The sequence below is a fragment of the Lactuca virosa genome, chromosome 2 (genome assembly GCF_052849685.1).
Source record: "Lactuca virosa cultivar CGN04683 chromosome 2, Lactuca_virosa_CGN04683_v6, whole genome shotgun sequence".
Lineage (NCBI taxonomy): Eukaryota > Viridiplantae > Streptophyta > Magnoliopsida > Asterales > Asteraceae > Lactuca > Lactuca virosa.
The window spans coordinates 208,178,278-208,194,441 of record NC_136427.1 but is presented as its reverse complement, the minus strand read 5'-3'; the positions used below and the strand labels follow the sequence as shown (position 1 = coordinate 208,194,441).

The window sequence follows — 16,164 nt, the reverse complement described above, 5'->3', positions numbered from 1 at the left end:
GAAAAATGCGTTGCTAAATTAGGGTGGTTTTTCTCTTTAGCAATACGTCGGGGATTAGATCTTACTTAGTTGATTTTTTTTACCAAAACACCTAAGTGGTCGAAAAAAGCATTGCTAAATTAGGGTGGTTTCTTTTTAGCATTAGGTCGGTTTCGGTTTTCCAACAGATATATTTCCATCGAAAATTTATTGAGAAAATTGCCGTTTTTCTAGCAGGTCGTGTATATACAATACAATAGTTCACCGACTTGTAAGATAACGGCAAAGATAATATATTGTATGTTAAGTGGAATAATATCGATCTATACTTTAATGCAAAAAATAAGCAAATATTTTGGCCATTGTTTTTCACGCATAATTCAGTGTTGCTTCTTTAACACACCTGCTATTATATGCTTCTGTTTTAAACAGGATTATTAATTATTAGGGAGTTTTGTAGATGAAAGATGCTGAAACCAGATACAATAATGTTTTATTTGAGTAACATGTCTAAGAATTTCCGATCAATCAAATCTGGACACGGATTTGAGTAATCACGTAAAGGAACAGAAATATTGATTTCCTACTGTTACTGGCTTGGGGATTCTCTAATCGCTAATTTCACACCTGTTTGCAACATGAGTAACTTAAAATGTCACAATGTTATATTGTTATATCTCATCTTATGGAATCAAACAAAACCATAATAACAATTATCAAATAATATTACAACTAGAACTTTTAAACTTTACAACAATTTCAATATTTTCGAAGTGCATTTTGAAATGAAAGGTACTCTAAACGGAAACCACCACCGATGATTAGACATGGAGTCTTCATAGTAAAGAACCTGTTTCTTGGGCCGAAAGAGGTATCTAGAACCATACGTCGACCGAAATATATCTTTCCACAAAGGAAATTGCAACGTAGCAAATAAGAGAACTGGCATAGTAGCAAAAAAGGCAATAAGAATCGGAATCCACTTCAAATCTTTATGATATAAAACAAAGAAGCTGACACTAAAAGCAACCATCATGGTCGTTATTGAGAGAAAAAGTGTCGCTAAACCTATCATAAGCTTTTTGGGTAACGATTCCAAGAAATCACGTTCAGCATAACGAGATGTGAGGATAGATAAGAACATGAGGATTGAAGCTGAAGATGAGAACAAAGACACAGCATCTGACACTACGAAAGCTATAAAGGTTCCTTTTCGTTTAAAGTAAGGGATACCATCATCCTGATTGTATCCACCTGGCACTGTAAAAGCTGCGGCGAATACTATGGTGGCAATAAGGGCGGCAACCACCATACATTGGCTGGCAGTATCTTTCATCCAGTCCTCACCTTGTTTGACTAACTCTTTGTGTTCTCTGGTGAATAATTCGTGTGGTGTTAGGCCTTCTTTGTTCCTTCGTTCCCGATAAGAAGGTGGAATCATGTTCTCTACTTCCTATAATATAAACACAGTAGATCAAGTAACAAGCAGTTAAAAATTAACATCAGTTGAGAAGGAAATTGTACCTTAAACCACAATAGTTCACGTTGCATCTGTAAAGCGACTCCTGACACGTCCTCAAGTCGTTTTTTCTTTGCACTCTTCCCAACTAAATGCAACATATTATTGTCATTTTTATCTTTGAGAGGAGTTATGAGATCCTTCATTGAGCCTATCTCGTACAATAAGTTGTAGATACCCTCATGGCGATGTTTGACAGCAGTGTGAAATATACTTTGATTGTTATCATTTACTTTCCATATCAAATCAGGATACTTACGTATAAGCTCGATAATAAATCTTGTATTCCCCATTTCTGCAGCAACAAATATTATTCGAGCAGAGTACTTTTTAGTTGGATTTCCCCGAATTGGTACATTCGGACGAATTACAGGAGGAGAATCTTTAATTAAGTTTCGGATTTCAAATGGCATTTTGTCGATTCCATCAGAAATTCGTTTTAGTAGTTCAAAAGTTTGTTCTTCTTTGTCAGAAGGTGACTTGTCATCTGGCTTAACGAGAGGATCAGGAGGGCCTCTGATTATGGCATCAATTTCGTTCCTAGGCTTCTCAGCAATATTTTCCCAAATGAGTGTAAGTAATTCCAATGCTTTTGCTTTACTTTCCCTTTCTAGAACTTGCTTCTTTGGATTAATCACTGTAACAATATATAAGATACTAACAAGTGAAAAATGATGGATGGTGTATCAAGGAGTAGAGATGCTTTGCTTACCCCAATTGAAGGTTTTCTTAAAGATATTAGATTCTGTTTCAGCAAATACATCAGCCTTTTTAGCCAAAACTCCAAGCACACTTCCACTACTACGAAGGTCTGGATACTCTTGCACTATCTTTAGTGCAATATCTAGAAAATATTTGAGATTCTGTATGAGGAAAAATGATATGAAAAAAAAGGTAACTAAATAAAAAATGAAAACAAGAACACATACCAAACATATCAGTCTCAACACATTTCAGAAGAAGCCAACCACGGTTTTGAGGTGTCCAACAATCATCGTGCAAATTCTGGGAATTATCATACAGAAACTTCACTACCTCATAATGTCCAAACAAGGCAGCCATGTATAGTGGAGTCATTTGTTGACTACCAGTGATTGCAACCAAGGCTTTGTTCTTTTTCACCATAATCTTAACCATTTTAACATTTCCAGCTGCAGCTGCTAAACAGAGGGCAGTGTTGGAACTGTTGTTTTCAAGTTCCAGATCTGTCTTTTCCATGTATTCTATCAGATTTTCCACGAAGTCTTCAACCTGTTTGGTGCTTTTTGCTGATGCTGCAACATGAAGTGCTGTTTCGCCATTTTCAGTGATACTATACCTTACCAACTCGTGCCTTTTATCAAGAATGGCTTTAGCAGCTTTCCAATCACCTTTAATTGATGCTTCATATAGAGGGATACCAGTGGTGATGTAATCTTTTCTAGGCCCTTTAAAGCAGTGTAATACAATGTTAGTAAACCACTCATCCAAGGACAATTGCATTATTCTTTAACACATTATGGTTATCTCTACTAACATATTATAAATGAGAACTGAAAATCAATTCCATCTTAGTTAAAGTACGCTTTCTATGAAATAACAAGGGATCTTATCTGGAATTTCTAAAAGGGGAACAGTATTACCCTTTGATTGTTGATTTTAACCATTTTTTATGCAAAGTTTCCTAATTTTCTCCGAGGAGACTAGTGGAAACAGAAACGGAAAGGTATGTACAAACTCTTTTCTCAACCATCGGCAAGCCTGGAGCATTGTTCATAGAATCATAGGAATCGCCTTATTTTCGATATGAAATCTGGTGTATAATAGCAGTATATGTAACGAATTGAAGGAGTAAAGTGGGTAGCAGAAGTTACCATTAAGTAGATCTGGACACGGTTTTGTGTGAGTTTGTGAAGCAACAGTAATTTTGATATCCTGCTGCTTATGCTGACTTAATGACTTATCCTCGTCGATTGAGGCTAACTGTACACTTGGTTGAGCCATCTGCACGGGATGATTAAAACGCTAATTGCTTGACGCCATGACCAGAAAATCAGAGGATTTGGTGCAGCTGATAATACCTCTGTGTCAGCAAGCGATTATTACATAAGTGAATTAAATTCGGAAAAAAGCCTTGCGGAGATCATTTGAACATGTAACTATTCAAGCGATGACTTATATACAGAGAATTTCTCTTTCTTTAGTCAACGTCAATCTTTTCCAATCTAAAACAACTGTTAATTGCAGAACTAATAAAAAAATATCATTATATTATTTATATATACTCCACTTACTTACATATATTTAAAAAAAAAATCACACATATACACTCACCCCATTCACTCTCCTATTATTTTGTTTGACATTTAATTGTTTTCCGTGATATATTATGTTAAAAAACAATATTTTAAAATGTTAGAAACTTTTTTTTTATCTTAACATCCGTTTTTAAGGTAATGTTTTTTTTTCCAAGTTTAATTTATTAAATATAAATTTTGAGGATTTTGGTTGGACTGTGGTGGTTGGGCCCCACGACATGGCATCGTCTGATTAAGAATGAGGAGTCAAGAAGCGCTACAATGTAGGAAAGCCGTTGCCACGATGTGGCGGCTATTTTGGTGCAAAACCTTAGATCTTCGGGTTTGTGTCCTATTTAAGGACACTAACTCCTAGGGTTGCTTTATTTGACAACCTCCATCCTCTAAGACCTTACCCCATCCAAATCATAGCCTTCATATGTGTGTTTTGAGTGTGTGAAACCACTTTTATGAAGATTGAAGGAAGAAAAAGTTCATTTTGGTGCTTGTGTGTTTGGTTCCAGCTTAGATCTTGCATCTTCATCACATTTATGGTCGTTGGAGGTATAAAGTCTTCACCTTGCTTATTAGATCTTTAGATCTAGTTTTAGATCATTTTATGAGCTTTTTTGCTCCATATCTTCTTGTTCTTGGAGTTTGAGTGGACTCAAGAACCTTTGTGTGCCTTATTCAACTTCTACACCATGGTGGTGGTTAAAAAGGGGACTGTCATGACTTAGTTTAGTGTCCATGCAATTGGCACAACCATTAAGAGATTGGGGTTTGAGATCTTGGCTTATTGGGATGTCTTAATGGATTAAGTTGGAAACTTTATCCATCAAGACTTTTGGGAAGGTTTAGATCTGAGATTTGTAGCTCATGGGGTTAAGGGTTAAGAACTTAATCCATTAAGCTGTGAGAAACTAGTCCCCACGACATGGCAGTCTGCTTGCCATGACGTTGTAGATGGTATCACCACAACTGTTTTGTTGTGTAGCTGCCACGACTTGGCCTATGGGTGGCCACGACGCGAAGGTCAGCTGGGGATGACTTTGACCGTTGATTTTTTGACCAAGTTGGTTTTTGGTCAACTTGAGGGTTTTAGGGTGTAGATTGAGAGGGTACTTCTATATTGATGATTAGGTGATTCTTAGTACCATTCTTCACTGTCATAGAGTTGTTGTGTTAGTCTGTTATTTGCAAGGTGAGTCTTCTCACTATATTACCTATGTCATAGTAGGGTGCATGTTAAATTAGTTGAGTCTTATTTGTTGATTGATGTTATGTGTATATATTGAGTTGTCGATAACTCCAGGAATGATGATAGTCTGCAGGGTTTCCGATAACCCATAGGGATGTTGTGAGCCCGTAGGACTACTGATAGTCCTCAGGACTGCTGATAGTCCTAGGGTTGCTGATAACCCATAATTTTTTATTATGTTGTGTTATATATGATATTTTGGGGAACTCACTAAGCTTCATGTTTACAGTTGTGGATTTAAATGTGTTTCAGGTACTTCAGATGATCGTGGGAAGGCGAAGGCTTGACTGTACACACTCTTCGACAACATTTTGTGATTCCACATTGTTATGATACTATGATTTTTGGGATGGTTGTATTTTGATACTTATGGTTTTCTTGACTTAGTTTTATGGAAAGAGTGTTTTTACCTAATCTGAAAATGAAAATTTTGGTTGTGAAAATGGAACATTATATTTATCTATATTGTTGGAATTGATTTGGATTTTATGTTGGGAGTCATATATCAATTGTCAAAAATAAAAAGAGTTTTGATAACATTTGTTAAGTTTTGATACTAGTAGTTTGTTAGGAATTAGATATCACTTGTCATGAACTAGAAGAGCTCAAATACCACTTATCAAGAACCAGAAGAGCTATAATACCACCTGTCAACCTCTCATACCAGTTTGTTGAAAATCTTACAAAACAAATTAAGCACTTCAGACAAAAAGAACTTCGAAAAAACTTTCAGAATAAAACATCTAAAAAAACACAAACGAAAAACTGTAAAATCGAAACACAATATTAATGTGGTTCGGCCAATATGACCTACATTCACAAGCAAACGAGAGTGGGAGAGAGAGAGAGAGAGAGAGAGAGAGAGAGAGAGATGATTTTATTAAACTTCCAAGAACAATTACAATCACCCACAAAGGTTTCACCTCGCTTGAGCTCTCAAAACAAAGTAATCTCTCTTGCTTACAAACTACTCCAAATGATGTGATCTGAACCTCACAATGATTTGCTCTCATTTGGGTCTAACCGTTGCAGGGACGAATCTTCTACTCGAAGGATTATCTGAGCCTTCTGTCAAGTATAAGTGTTCTGCAACAGTAATGGCCAGTGATGTAACATCCATAAAAATCATGCCAGATTTAAACTTTTAAAAATATTCCAAATCCATTGATTATTACAAAAGTTGTTTCCAAAATAGTTCAGTGTCAAAATATCCCAGAATCAAATCATAAACAACAGGAGGTGTACGATCATGTCTTCGCCTTCCCGCGATCCTCAGAAGTACCTGAAACAAAATCAACAACTGTAAGTCCGAAGCTTAGTGAGTTCCCCCAAAATACCCATACGCACATCAACATACATATAACACAAACATCATACTATGGGTCCAATCAACCATCGGGTTGGAATACCCCAGGCCCTCAACCATCGGGTTGGAATGCCAACATACTATAGGTCCAGTCATCCTCGGGATGCAATACCCCAGGCCCACAACCATCGGGTTGGAATGCCCTCATACTACGAGTCCAATCATCCACGGGATGGAATACTCACGGCCCACAACCATCGGGTTGGAATGCCCAGGTCGGTTGGCTCTCACACAAAGCAGACGAGCCTCAACCACTAATCAAACATGTGTACATATATCAAATAACCACGTAGCAGTCTACAGACAAACAAACCGATCTAACATATCATACTAGCATAACATCATCCTATCTATTCGGATACTGATCTAATAGATCATAGCAACATAATACCATCCTATCTACCAGGATGCTAATCTAACAACATATCAGGATAACAATCCAAAAGGGTCGTCCTTGGTGCCTTAGACCCTTGAGCATAGTGAGGAAACTCACCTCACAACTGTTGAACTGAAGTGATAAGCTCAAACTCTCGAACCACAACCACGAACTCCACCACCTATATTTACCATAAGACCATTTCCATAAATTTCCAAGTTACCAAAATACCCCCAGAAGTCAACTAGTCAACCCTTGGTCAAAGTGGAAGTCAACGGTCAAAGTCAACAGTCCATGGTGACCAACTCGTCGAGTGCAGCTAGCAACTCGTCGAGTTCCTTAAGAGTTCAGAAGGTCATAAACCCTCACTGACTCGTCGAGTTTCCGACCAACTCGTCGAGTCTATGCGTGTTCTGAAGTCGGAGAAAACCCTAACTGACTCGTCGAGTCCATGCAGAAACCAAACAACGGGAAAACCCTTCCCAACTCGTCGAGTTCCTTATCCGACTCGTCGAGTTCATACAGTCCATTTCTTGTCCATATGATTTTGAGCCATTTTAAAGCTCCAAATGGTAGATCTAGCTTCCTAAGGCATGCTTATCACGTAAAGTTGCAAACTTTACTTGCATGCAAGGCTCTAAAGGGTTAGAAAACGAAATCGAAGCTTAAAATGGGGTTTAACTCCAAGGGAATAGCTCATACTTGCTAAAGATGGAAACTTTATAGTTATAGAGACCAAGATAAGTTCAGATCTGAAGTTGCAACTTCAAATCCTAGCCCATACCCGAAAATGGTTCACATACATGCTAGAAAGGCCCTAATCTTAAAACATGAAGAGATCTAGAAGGAGGAAAGTCAAGGTAACGACTTGTTACCTTCAAGTGATGCTAAAATGGAGTAGAGTTCAGATCCTCAACTGTTCCTTGCTCAAAGCTTCTTGATCTTCAAGCTCCTTTCACCAAGATCCACCTTCCAAGCTTAAAAACACAGAAATATAGAGAGAAAACGTGATTTAGGGTTTCTAGGCTCAAAGGGGGCTGTAAGGGAGGCTAAGGGAGGCTAATGATCCTTTAAATAGGGTGAAAAACCTCGTAAATTAGGGTTTCATCCTCCAGCTCCAACTCGTCGAGTCGGTCCTCCAACTCGTCGAGTTGGTCACTTAAAACACGCGACCAAATCCGTGCCTACTCGACGAGTCAGGGCATCCAACTCGTCGAGTCGACCTTTCAAAATGGAAATATAAGACTGAAAAGTTTATACCTGAGAGTCAGGGTGTTACAATTCTCCCCCACTTGAACTAGACTTCGTCGTTGAAGTCTGTTGCGGTGAACAACTCCGGATAATGCTCCCGCATCGCAGCCTCCGGCTCCTAAGTCCACTCAGATCCCCTCCGGTGCTCCCATTGTACCTTTACCAAAGGCACTTCTTTGTTCCGCAGAACCTTCACTTTCCTATCTAGAATGGATATCGGCCTCTATATGTAATTCAGACGCTCATCGACATGAATATCATCTAATGACACTACTGCCTCCTCGTCCAGAACACACTTCCACAACTGTGAAACGTGGAAAGTATTGTGGATCTGACTAAGCTCTTCTGGTAGCTCGAGTCTATATGCCACCTTGCCAACCCTGGCAATGATCCGGAATGGTCCAATGTATCGGGGACCCAATTTCCACCCTCTTCCTGAAGCGGATTACACCCTTACAGGGTGAGACCTTCAGGAGTACCATGTCACTGTCCTGAAACTCCAACTCAGATCGGTGCCGGTCAGCGTAGCTCTTCTGCCGACTCTGTGTGGTCTACAGTCGCTGCCTAATCTGCTAAATCATCTCGGTAGTCTGCAGGACTACCTCGGTCCGACCCATCACCATGTGACCCGCCTCGCCCCAACAGACTGGGGTACGACATCTCCGTCCATACAACAACTCATAAGGTGGAGCACCAATGCTGGAGTGAAAGCTGTTGTTGTAGGAGAACTGTGCAAGGGGTAGGTAGGAGTCCCAGTTCCCACCGAAGTCAATAACACAGGCTCTCAACATGTCCTCAAGAGTATATATAGTCCGCTCACTCTGGCTGTCCGTCTGCGGATGATAGGCTGTACTGAAGTGCAACCGTGTGCCCAGTTCCTCGTGGAACTTCTGCCAAAATCGGGAGGTAAACCGAACATCATGGTTTGAGACGATAGAGACCGGAACCCCATGATGAGCGACAACCTCGCGTATATACACATCAGCCAAGTTCTCGGTGGATGAGCTCTCCCGAATGGGCAAAAAATGAGCACTCTTGGTCAATCGATCCACGATGACCCAAATAGTGTTGAACCCCTTCTCCGTTCTCGGCAGCTTGGTGATGAAGTCCATCGTGATCTGCTCCCATTTCCACATGGGAATCTCTAGAGGCTGCAACTTGCCATGCGGCCTCTGGTGCTCGGCCTTGACCATCCTGCAGGTCAAGCACCTCTCAACATACCAAGCGATTTCTCGCTTCATGCACGACCCTCAGTAACTCAATCGCAAGTCCCGGTACATCTTACTGGCCCCTGGGTGAATAGAGAAGCGAGACTTATGAGCCTCCTCCAATATAGTCTGTCTGACCCCACTAGACATCGAAACCCAGACCCGACCGCAACGGGTCAATAATCCCCGACTATCCTGAACAAACCGGGTATTCTCACCCCTAATCCTCTCTAGCTTCCAATTTTCCTGACGCATACCCTCTGCCTGGGCTTCCCTGATCAAGCCCACAAGTAGAGAATCCACTGAAATCCTCATACATGTCACTGGAGTAGAAGATCCAGTTGACTTGCGGCTCAGAGCGTCCGCAACCACATTCGCTTTACCTGGGTGGTAAAGGATCTCACAGTCGTAGTCCTTGACTACATATAGCCGTCTGCGCTGTCTCATGTTCAGGTTCGGCTGATCCATGATGTGTCTCAGGCTCTTGTTGTCCATGTAGATGGTACAACTGACCCATAGAGGTAATGTCTCCAAATCTTGAGAGCGAATACCACCGCTACCAACTCCAGATCATGAGTAGGGTATCTCATCTCGTGCGGCTTCAACTGCCACGACGCGTAGGCTATCACTCGTCCTCTCTGCATGAGGACCGCTCCCAGTCCCGTGATGGATGCATCACAGAACACCACAAAATCCTCAATTCCCTCCGGGAGAGTCAAGACCGGAGCATCGCATAGTCGCTGTCGGAGGGTCTCAAATTCCCTCTGCTGCTCGGGGCCCCACCGGAAATCCACCCCCTTCCTCATCAGACGAGTGAGAGGTACTGCAATCTTGGAGAAATCCTGTATGAATCTTCGGTAGTACCCTGCCAATCCCAAAAAACTCTTGATGTATGAGGGAGATTTCAGAACCTCCCACTGCATAACCGCCTCGATTTTGGCCGGGTCGACCAAAATCCCCTCCTGGTTAACGAGGTGTCCAAGAAACTGAACCTCTCGTAACCAAAACTCGCACTTTGAGAACTTGGCATAAAGCCGTTCTCGCCTCAGAACTCCCAATAACTCCCGTAGATGCTCCTCATGCTGCTCTCGGGTCTTGGAGTACACCAAGATATCATCTATGAACACTATGACCGAGAGATCGAGCATTGGCCTGGAGACCCGATTTATGAGGTCCATAAATACTACTGGTGCGTTGGTGAGCCCAAACGACATCACCACAAACTCGTAATGTCCATAACGAGTTCGGAACGCGGTCTTCTCCACATCCTCCTCCCTAACCCCGGCCTGATGGTACTCGGACCTCAGGTCTATCTTGGAGAAGCAAGATGCTCCCTGCAACTGATCGAAAAGATCATCTATCCTCGGGAGTGGATAACAGTTCTTCACCGTCAACTTGTTCAACTCCCAGTAATCAATGCACATCCGGTGTGAACCATCCTTCTTCCTGACGAAGAGTATCGACGCTCCCCACGGGGAACTGCTCGGAAGAATGAACTGCTTGCCCAGAAGTTCCTGCAGCTGTGATGACAACTCCTGTATCTCTGGTGGTTCCATCCGGTACGACGCTTTGGCGATAGGGGCTGCACCTGACACTAGGTCGATCCTGAACTCAACCTGTCTCTCCGGAGGCACTCCGGGTAACTCCTCCGGAAACACGTCTGCCAACTCTTTGACCACTGGAACCTCTGATAGTAAAACCTGATCCCTGACCCGCATATCCACCACCTACGCTAGATAACCCGCACACCCGTGCTGAATGTACTGTCGAGCCCTGGTAGCCGAACAAAGCCCTGATCCCAATATGGTGCCCTCACCGTAAACAATCAGTTCTCCCCTACTTGGGGTTCGAACTACTACCCGCTGCCCCTCGCAGTTAATCATGACACCAAAACGACTAAGCCAGTCCATACCCACAATCACACATACATCCCCCATGGGAATCGGAATTAGGTCTATTGGAAAAGATACTCTGAAAATCTCCAATACATAACCCTGATAGACCAAAGAAGCGGAAACCCCGTGTTCGTTAGCGATGGAGAGTCGCAACGGACACTCCAACTCTCCCACTGGCAACCCGAACTCCCTACTGAAAGACTGAGAAACAAAAGACCGACTCGCCCCTTAGTCAAATAATACCAAAGCAGGTAAGGAGTTCACTAAAAACGTACCTAATCACAGGTACGGACATATAAGCATAAAACAGATATAATCAGTAAGATAAGGGATAGAAACATACCAGAACCACTTCTGACGTTGATCTGGCCTCCTCTGCTGTAAGATGGAAGGCACATCCTTGGGCCCTCGGGGGCGCTGCCCGACCCTGACTCCTATCAGTGATCCTCAGTGTAGCTGGCGCAGGAGCCTGCACCGGCTTGGCGGCTAGTAGGGGACACTGGGCCTTCATATGGCCCATCTGCTCACAATGATAACATAATCTGACCCCAGGAACTGGAGTCTGCTGCCTACAATCCCTAGCAATGTGGCCCTGCTTGCCATATTTGTGGCACTCGCTCCCCGATCGGCAAACCCCCGAGTGAGCCTTCCCGCACTTCCCATAAGTGCAGCCTCACTATCCTCCAGTCCTAGTATCAGCGGTCTTAGACCGCTTTGGCACCGACTGTGACAGTGCTGGTGCCTGCCGCTGCTCCCTCAACTGCAGCTCAATCTCCAACTCATGCCGCCTAGCGGCCTCCTGTAGATCCAGAAGCGTATCACAACGCTGGGTCGCCACAAGCTGTCGAATATCAGTCTTGAGCATGCTCAGATAACGTGTCATGTGAGCCAGCTTAGAAGCAAACTCCGGGCAGAACATCGCCCTCTCAGTAAACATGCGGGTGATCTCCGCCACTGTCTCACCATCCTGTCTCAAATCCAGAAACTCCTGAGCTAGCCGCTCCCGCTCCACCCGTGGGATGTAGCGAGCGCGGAACATGTCCCTGAACTGCTCCCAAGTAACCGCAGCACTCTGGTCATCCGAATAAGACCCAATCATAAGTCTCCACTAGTCCTTTGCCCCGGACCTCAACAGGTTCAGGGCGCATCCGACCTTTTGGTCAGTAGGACATGAGCACGTGAAGAAACAGCCCTCCACGTCAGACAACCACCTCATGGCTCTGATCAGATCCTGAGTACCATCAAATGTCGGGGGCTTCGTTTTATCGAAGTCCCGGTACTAAAAAGCTCGGCCAGCTCCTCCCCCTGCCGCTGTTACAGCCGTTGCAGCTACTGCGGCAGCCGTTTCAGCAAGGGCTGCATATCTGTAATCAAAATACTCCATCATAGCGGTCTTAATAGACCCAAACATCTCCAGAATATGACCTCGGACAATCCCGACCACCTCCTCACGGATGATCTCCCTGACACGATCCTCTGTCAACGCTAGCCCACCCTGGCCGATAATCTCGGGCTCCGTCGAGGCATCTTGTTCGCCCTGCCCTGATCCCGATCCGGATCCAATTACAAAACGCCTCGTAACCACCATACTGAAAATATACCAGGAATATATCAGATAATCCGCATAAATAATAGGAAACCAACTCCCAACTAAACCCTAGGGGTTGTGACTTCCTTGCTACGCGTATGGGTCATGTGCTTTCAGTAGTACTGGCCCATACTACCTTCCACACCTACCCATATTTGTCTCAAGTATCATCACAATACCCTAACAATATACATATGCATGGTGATCGCTCAATCCTCTCTCCTAGAGGGAAGCTAACTATCTCATATCTGGTCTACTAACCTCACACGACTCAACCATCCATGAAACTTCCACCAATCCTGCAGCACTAGTGTGTGCTAATCATACATAACGTTGGACCCTATAGACTTTTGAATACATGATCCTACCGTAAGCCCTTCATCAAACAAGAACATGAAATAAGGTCAAACCAAACATTCTCAGGCTATAAGATCTTAATTATGTACGGCTGTGATGCATACACTAAGCAACTACAGTAACGATGTCAAGTTCATATAATGAAAACCCTAGGCTATAAGGCATCATACAATCAAGCAATTCTATCATGCAATTCCTGAAGATCCCTAGCCTAGTACTAGCATGCTGTTCTAACATATCACATAATCAAATAACTACATGGTATTTTGGGGTCTACTTACTGGCTCCGGCTGATCGTACACTTGCATCCTCCTTTTCTTATTTTGAAAACCATTTAAAATCATTTTGAAAATATTTTCCTTAGTTTGAGACTGGATTCACACGAGTGTTCCTCCAATTCACTCAAACCAAGGCTCTGATACCAACTTGTAACATCCATAAAAATCATGCCAAATTTAAACTTTTAAAAATATTCCAAATCCATTGATTATTACAAAATTTGTTACCAAAATAGTTCAGTGTCAAAATATCTCAGAATCAAATCATAAACAACAGGAGGTGTACGATCATGCCTTCGCCTTCCCGCGATCCTCAGAAGTACCTGAAACAAAATCAACAACTGTAAGCCCAAAGCTTAGTGAGTTCCCCCAAAATACCCATACCCACATCAACATACATATAACACAAACAACATACTATGGGTCCAATCAACCATCGGGTTGGAATACCCCAGACCCTCAACCATCGGGTTGGAATGCCAACATACTATAGGCCAGTAATCCTCTAGATGGAATACCCCAGGCCCACAACCATCGGGTTGGAATGCCCTTATACTACGAGTCCAATCATCCTCGGGATGGAATACTCACGACCCACAACCATCGGGTTGGAATGCCCAGGTCTATTGGCTCTCGCACAAATCAGATGAGCCTAAACCACCAATCAAACATGTAAACATATATCAAATAACCACGTAGAAGTCTACAGACAAACAAACCGATCTAACAGATCATACTAGCATAACATCATCCTATCTATTCGGATACTGATCTAACAGATCATAGCAACATAATACCATCCTATCTACCAGGATGCTAATCTAACAACTCATACCAGCATAACATATCAGGATAACAATCCAGAAGGGCCGACCTTGGTGCCTTAGACTCTTGAGCATAGTGAGGAAACTCACCTCACAACTGTCGTACTGAAGTGATAAGCTCAAACTCTCGAACCACAGCCACGAACTCCACCACCTATATTTACCATAAGACCATTTCCATAAATTTCCAAGTTACCAAAATACCCCCAGAAGTCAACTAGTCAACCCTTGGTCAAAGTCAAAGTCAACGGTCAAAGTCAAAGTCAACGGTCAAAGTCAACAGTCCATGTTGACCCAACTCGTCGAGTGCAGCTAGCAACTCTTCGAGTTCCTTAAGAGTTCAGAAGGTCATAAACCCTCACTGACTCGCCGATTTTCCGACCAACTCGTCGAGTCTATGCGTGTTCTAAATTCGGGGAAAACCCTAACTGACTCGTCGAGTCCTTTGCTGACTCGCCGAGTCCATGCAGAAACCAAACAACTGGAAAACCCTTCCCAACTCATCGAGTTCCTTATCCGACTCGTCGAGTTCATACTGTCCATTTCTTATCCAGATGATTTTGAGCCATTTTAAAGCTCCAAATGGTAGATCTAGCTTCCTAAGGCATGCTTATCACATAGAGTTGCAAACTTTACGTGCATACAAGGCTCTAAAGGCTTAGAATACCAAATCCAAGCTTAAAATGGGGCTTAACTCAAAGGGAATAGCTCATACTTGCTAAAGCTGGAAACTTTATAGTTATAGAGACCAAGATAAGTTCAGATCTGAAGTTGCAACTTCGAATCCTAGCCCATACCCAAAAATGGTTCACATACATGCTAGAAAGGCCCTAATCTTAAAACATGAAGAGATCTAGAAGGAGGAAAGTCAAGGTAACAACTTGTTACCTTCAAGTGATGCTAAAATGGAGTAGAGTTCAGATCCTCCACTGTTCCTTGCTCAAAGCTTCTTGATCTTCAAGCTCCTTTCACCAAGATCCACCTTCCAAACTTAAAAACTCACAAATATGGACAGAAAACGTGATTAAGGGTTTCTGGGCTCAAAGGGGGCTGTGAGGGAGGCTAAGGGAGGCTAATGATCCTTTAAATAGGGTGCAAACCCCCAGAAATTAGGGTTTCATCCTCCAGCTCCAACTACTCGAGTCGGTCCTCCAACTCGTTGAGTTGGTCACTTAAAACACGCCACTAAATCCGTGCCTACTCGACGAGTCAGGGCATCCAACTCGTCGAGTCGACCTTTCAAATTGGAAATATAAGACTGAAAAGTTTATACCTGAGAGTCGGGGTGTTACAAGTGATTTTGTTCCCAATGGAGGCATCAAAATAATCAAGGTTTGGAAATGTTTTGGTTGATCTGGAATTCAATAATGTTTCAGCATGGTTGTGATTCTGTATGGGCGGTCTCTCAGGGAGTTAGACCAATTTGAGACTTCAGATTTCAGGTTTCGGGTAACGTAGGGTGGTTTTCTACAAGGGATTAAGGATTTGTTCATCATCGGGTTTGGAGAGTTCTGCTAAGGTTGGGATCGGTAGCCTTTGGAAGGCCGTTATATGATCGGGGTTGTGGTTGTGTTCTTCAGGCCGTCTGGCGTGCCTGGGATGGTAAGGAATGATTTCGAGGACGAAATCTAATTTAAGTGGGGGAGAGTTGTAACACCCGGAATCTTGAGGAATAATTGTTGAGAATAAATCTCATTTAGAGGGTTGGACACAGTGTGTTGGAGGAACCAACACGGCATGTCTAGATTAGAAGAATCACGGCTTTCATTAAGACCAACACGACGTGTTATGCCTTAACACGGCGTGTTGGCGGCTGGTGGAGAAAACCCTAATTTTTAGGGTGTTGCACCCTATATAAAGACCTTAAGTCGTCATGGTTGGCCTCCTTACCAGCCTCCATTGCCACTAAAGCCCTAAAATTGATCCCTTAGCCTCTTGGTGGTGTTCTTGAGCTATTAAGAAGACTCTGGTGCTCATTTTTTCCTT

General features: G+C 42.9%; 1 protein-coding gene across 1 annotated transcript; it reads right to left on the bottom strand.

The window, feature by feature from the left end:
- Positions 1 to 622: 622 nt before the first annotated feature.
- On the bottom strand, positions 623 to 3,680 carry LOC145160097 (uncharacterized). Its single transcript, XM_079079202.1, has 6 exons — positions 3,559 to 3,680; positions 3,352 to 3,481; positions 2,428 to 2,925; positions 2,211 to 2,342; positions 1,504 to 2,135; positions 623 to 1,432 (listed from the first exon to the last, which is right to left on the bottom strand). The coding sequence occupies exons 2-6, from the start codon at positions 3,479 to 3,481 to the stop codon at positions 728 to 730; spliced, it is 2,097 nt and encodes a 698-aa protein (XP_078935328.1). The 5' UTR covers positions 3,559 to 3,680; the 3' UTR covers positions 623 to 727.
- Between the last annotated feature and the right edge of the window lie 12,484 nt (positions 3,681 to 16,164).

Excerpts from the sequence above, each read along its gene's own strand:
- LOC145160097 (XM_079079202.1), bottom strand. The coding sequence starts at position 3,481 with ATGGCTCAACCAAGTGTACAGTTAGCCTCAATCGACGAGGATAAGTCA. Across the intron at positions 2,343-2,427 it reads TGTTGAGACTGATATGTTTG|ATATTGCACTAAAGATAGTG; the intron begins GTATGTGTTCTT and ends AATATTTTCTAG. Across the intron at positions 2,136-2,210 it reads TAAGAAAACCTTCAATTGGG|TGATTAATCCAAAGAAGCAA; the intron begins GTAAGCAAAGCA and ends ATATTGTTACAG.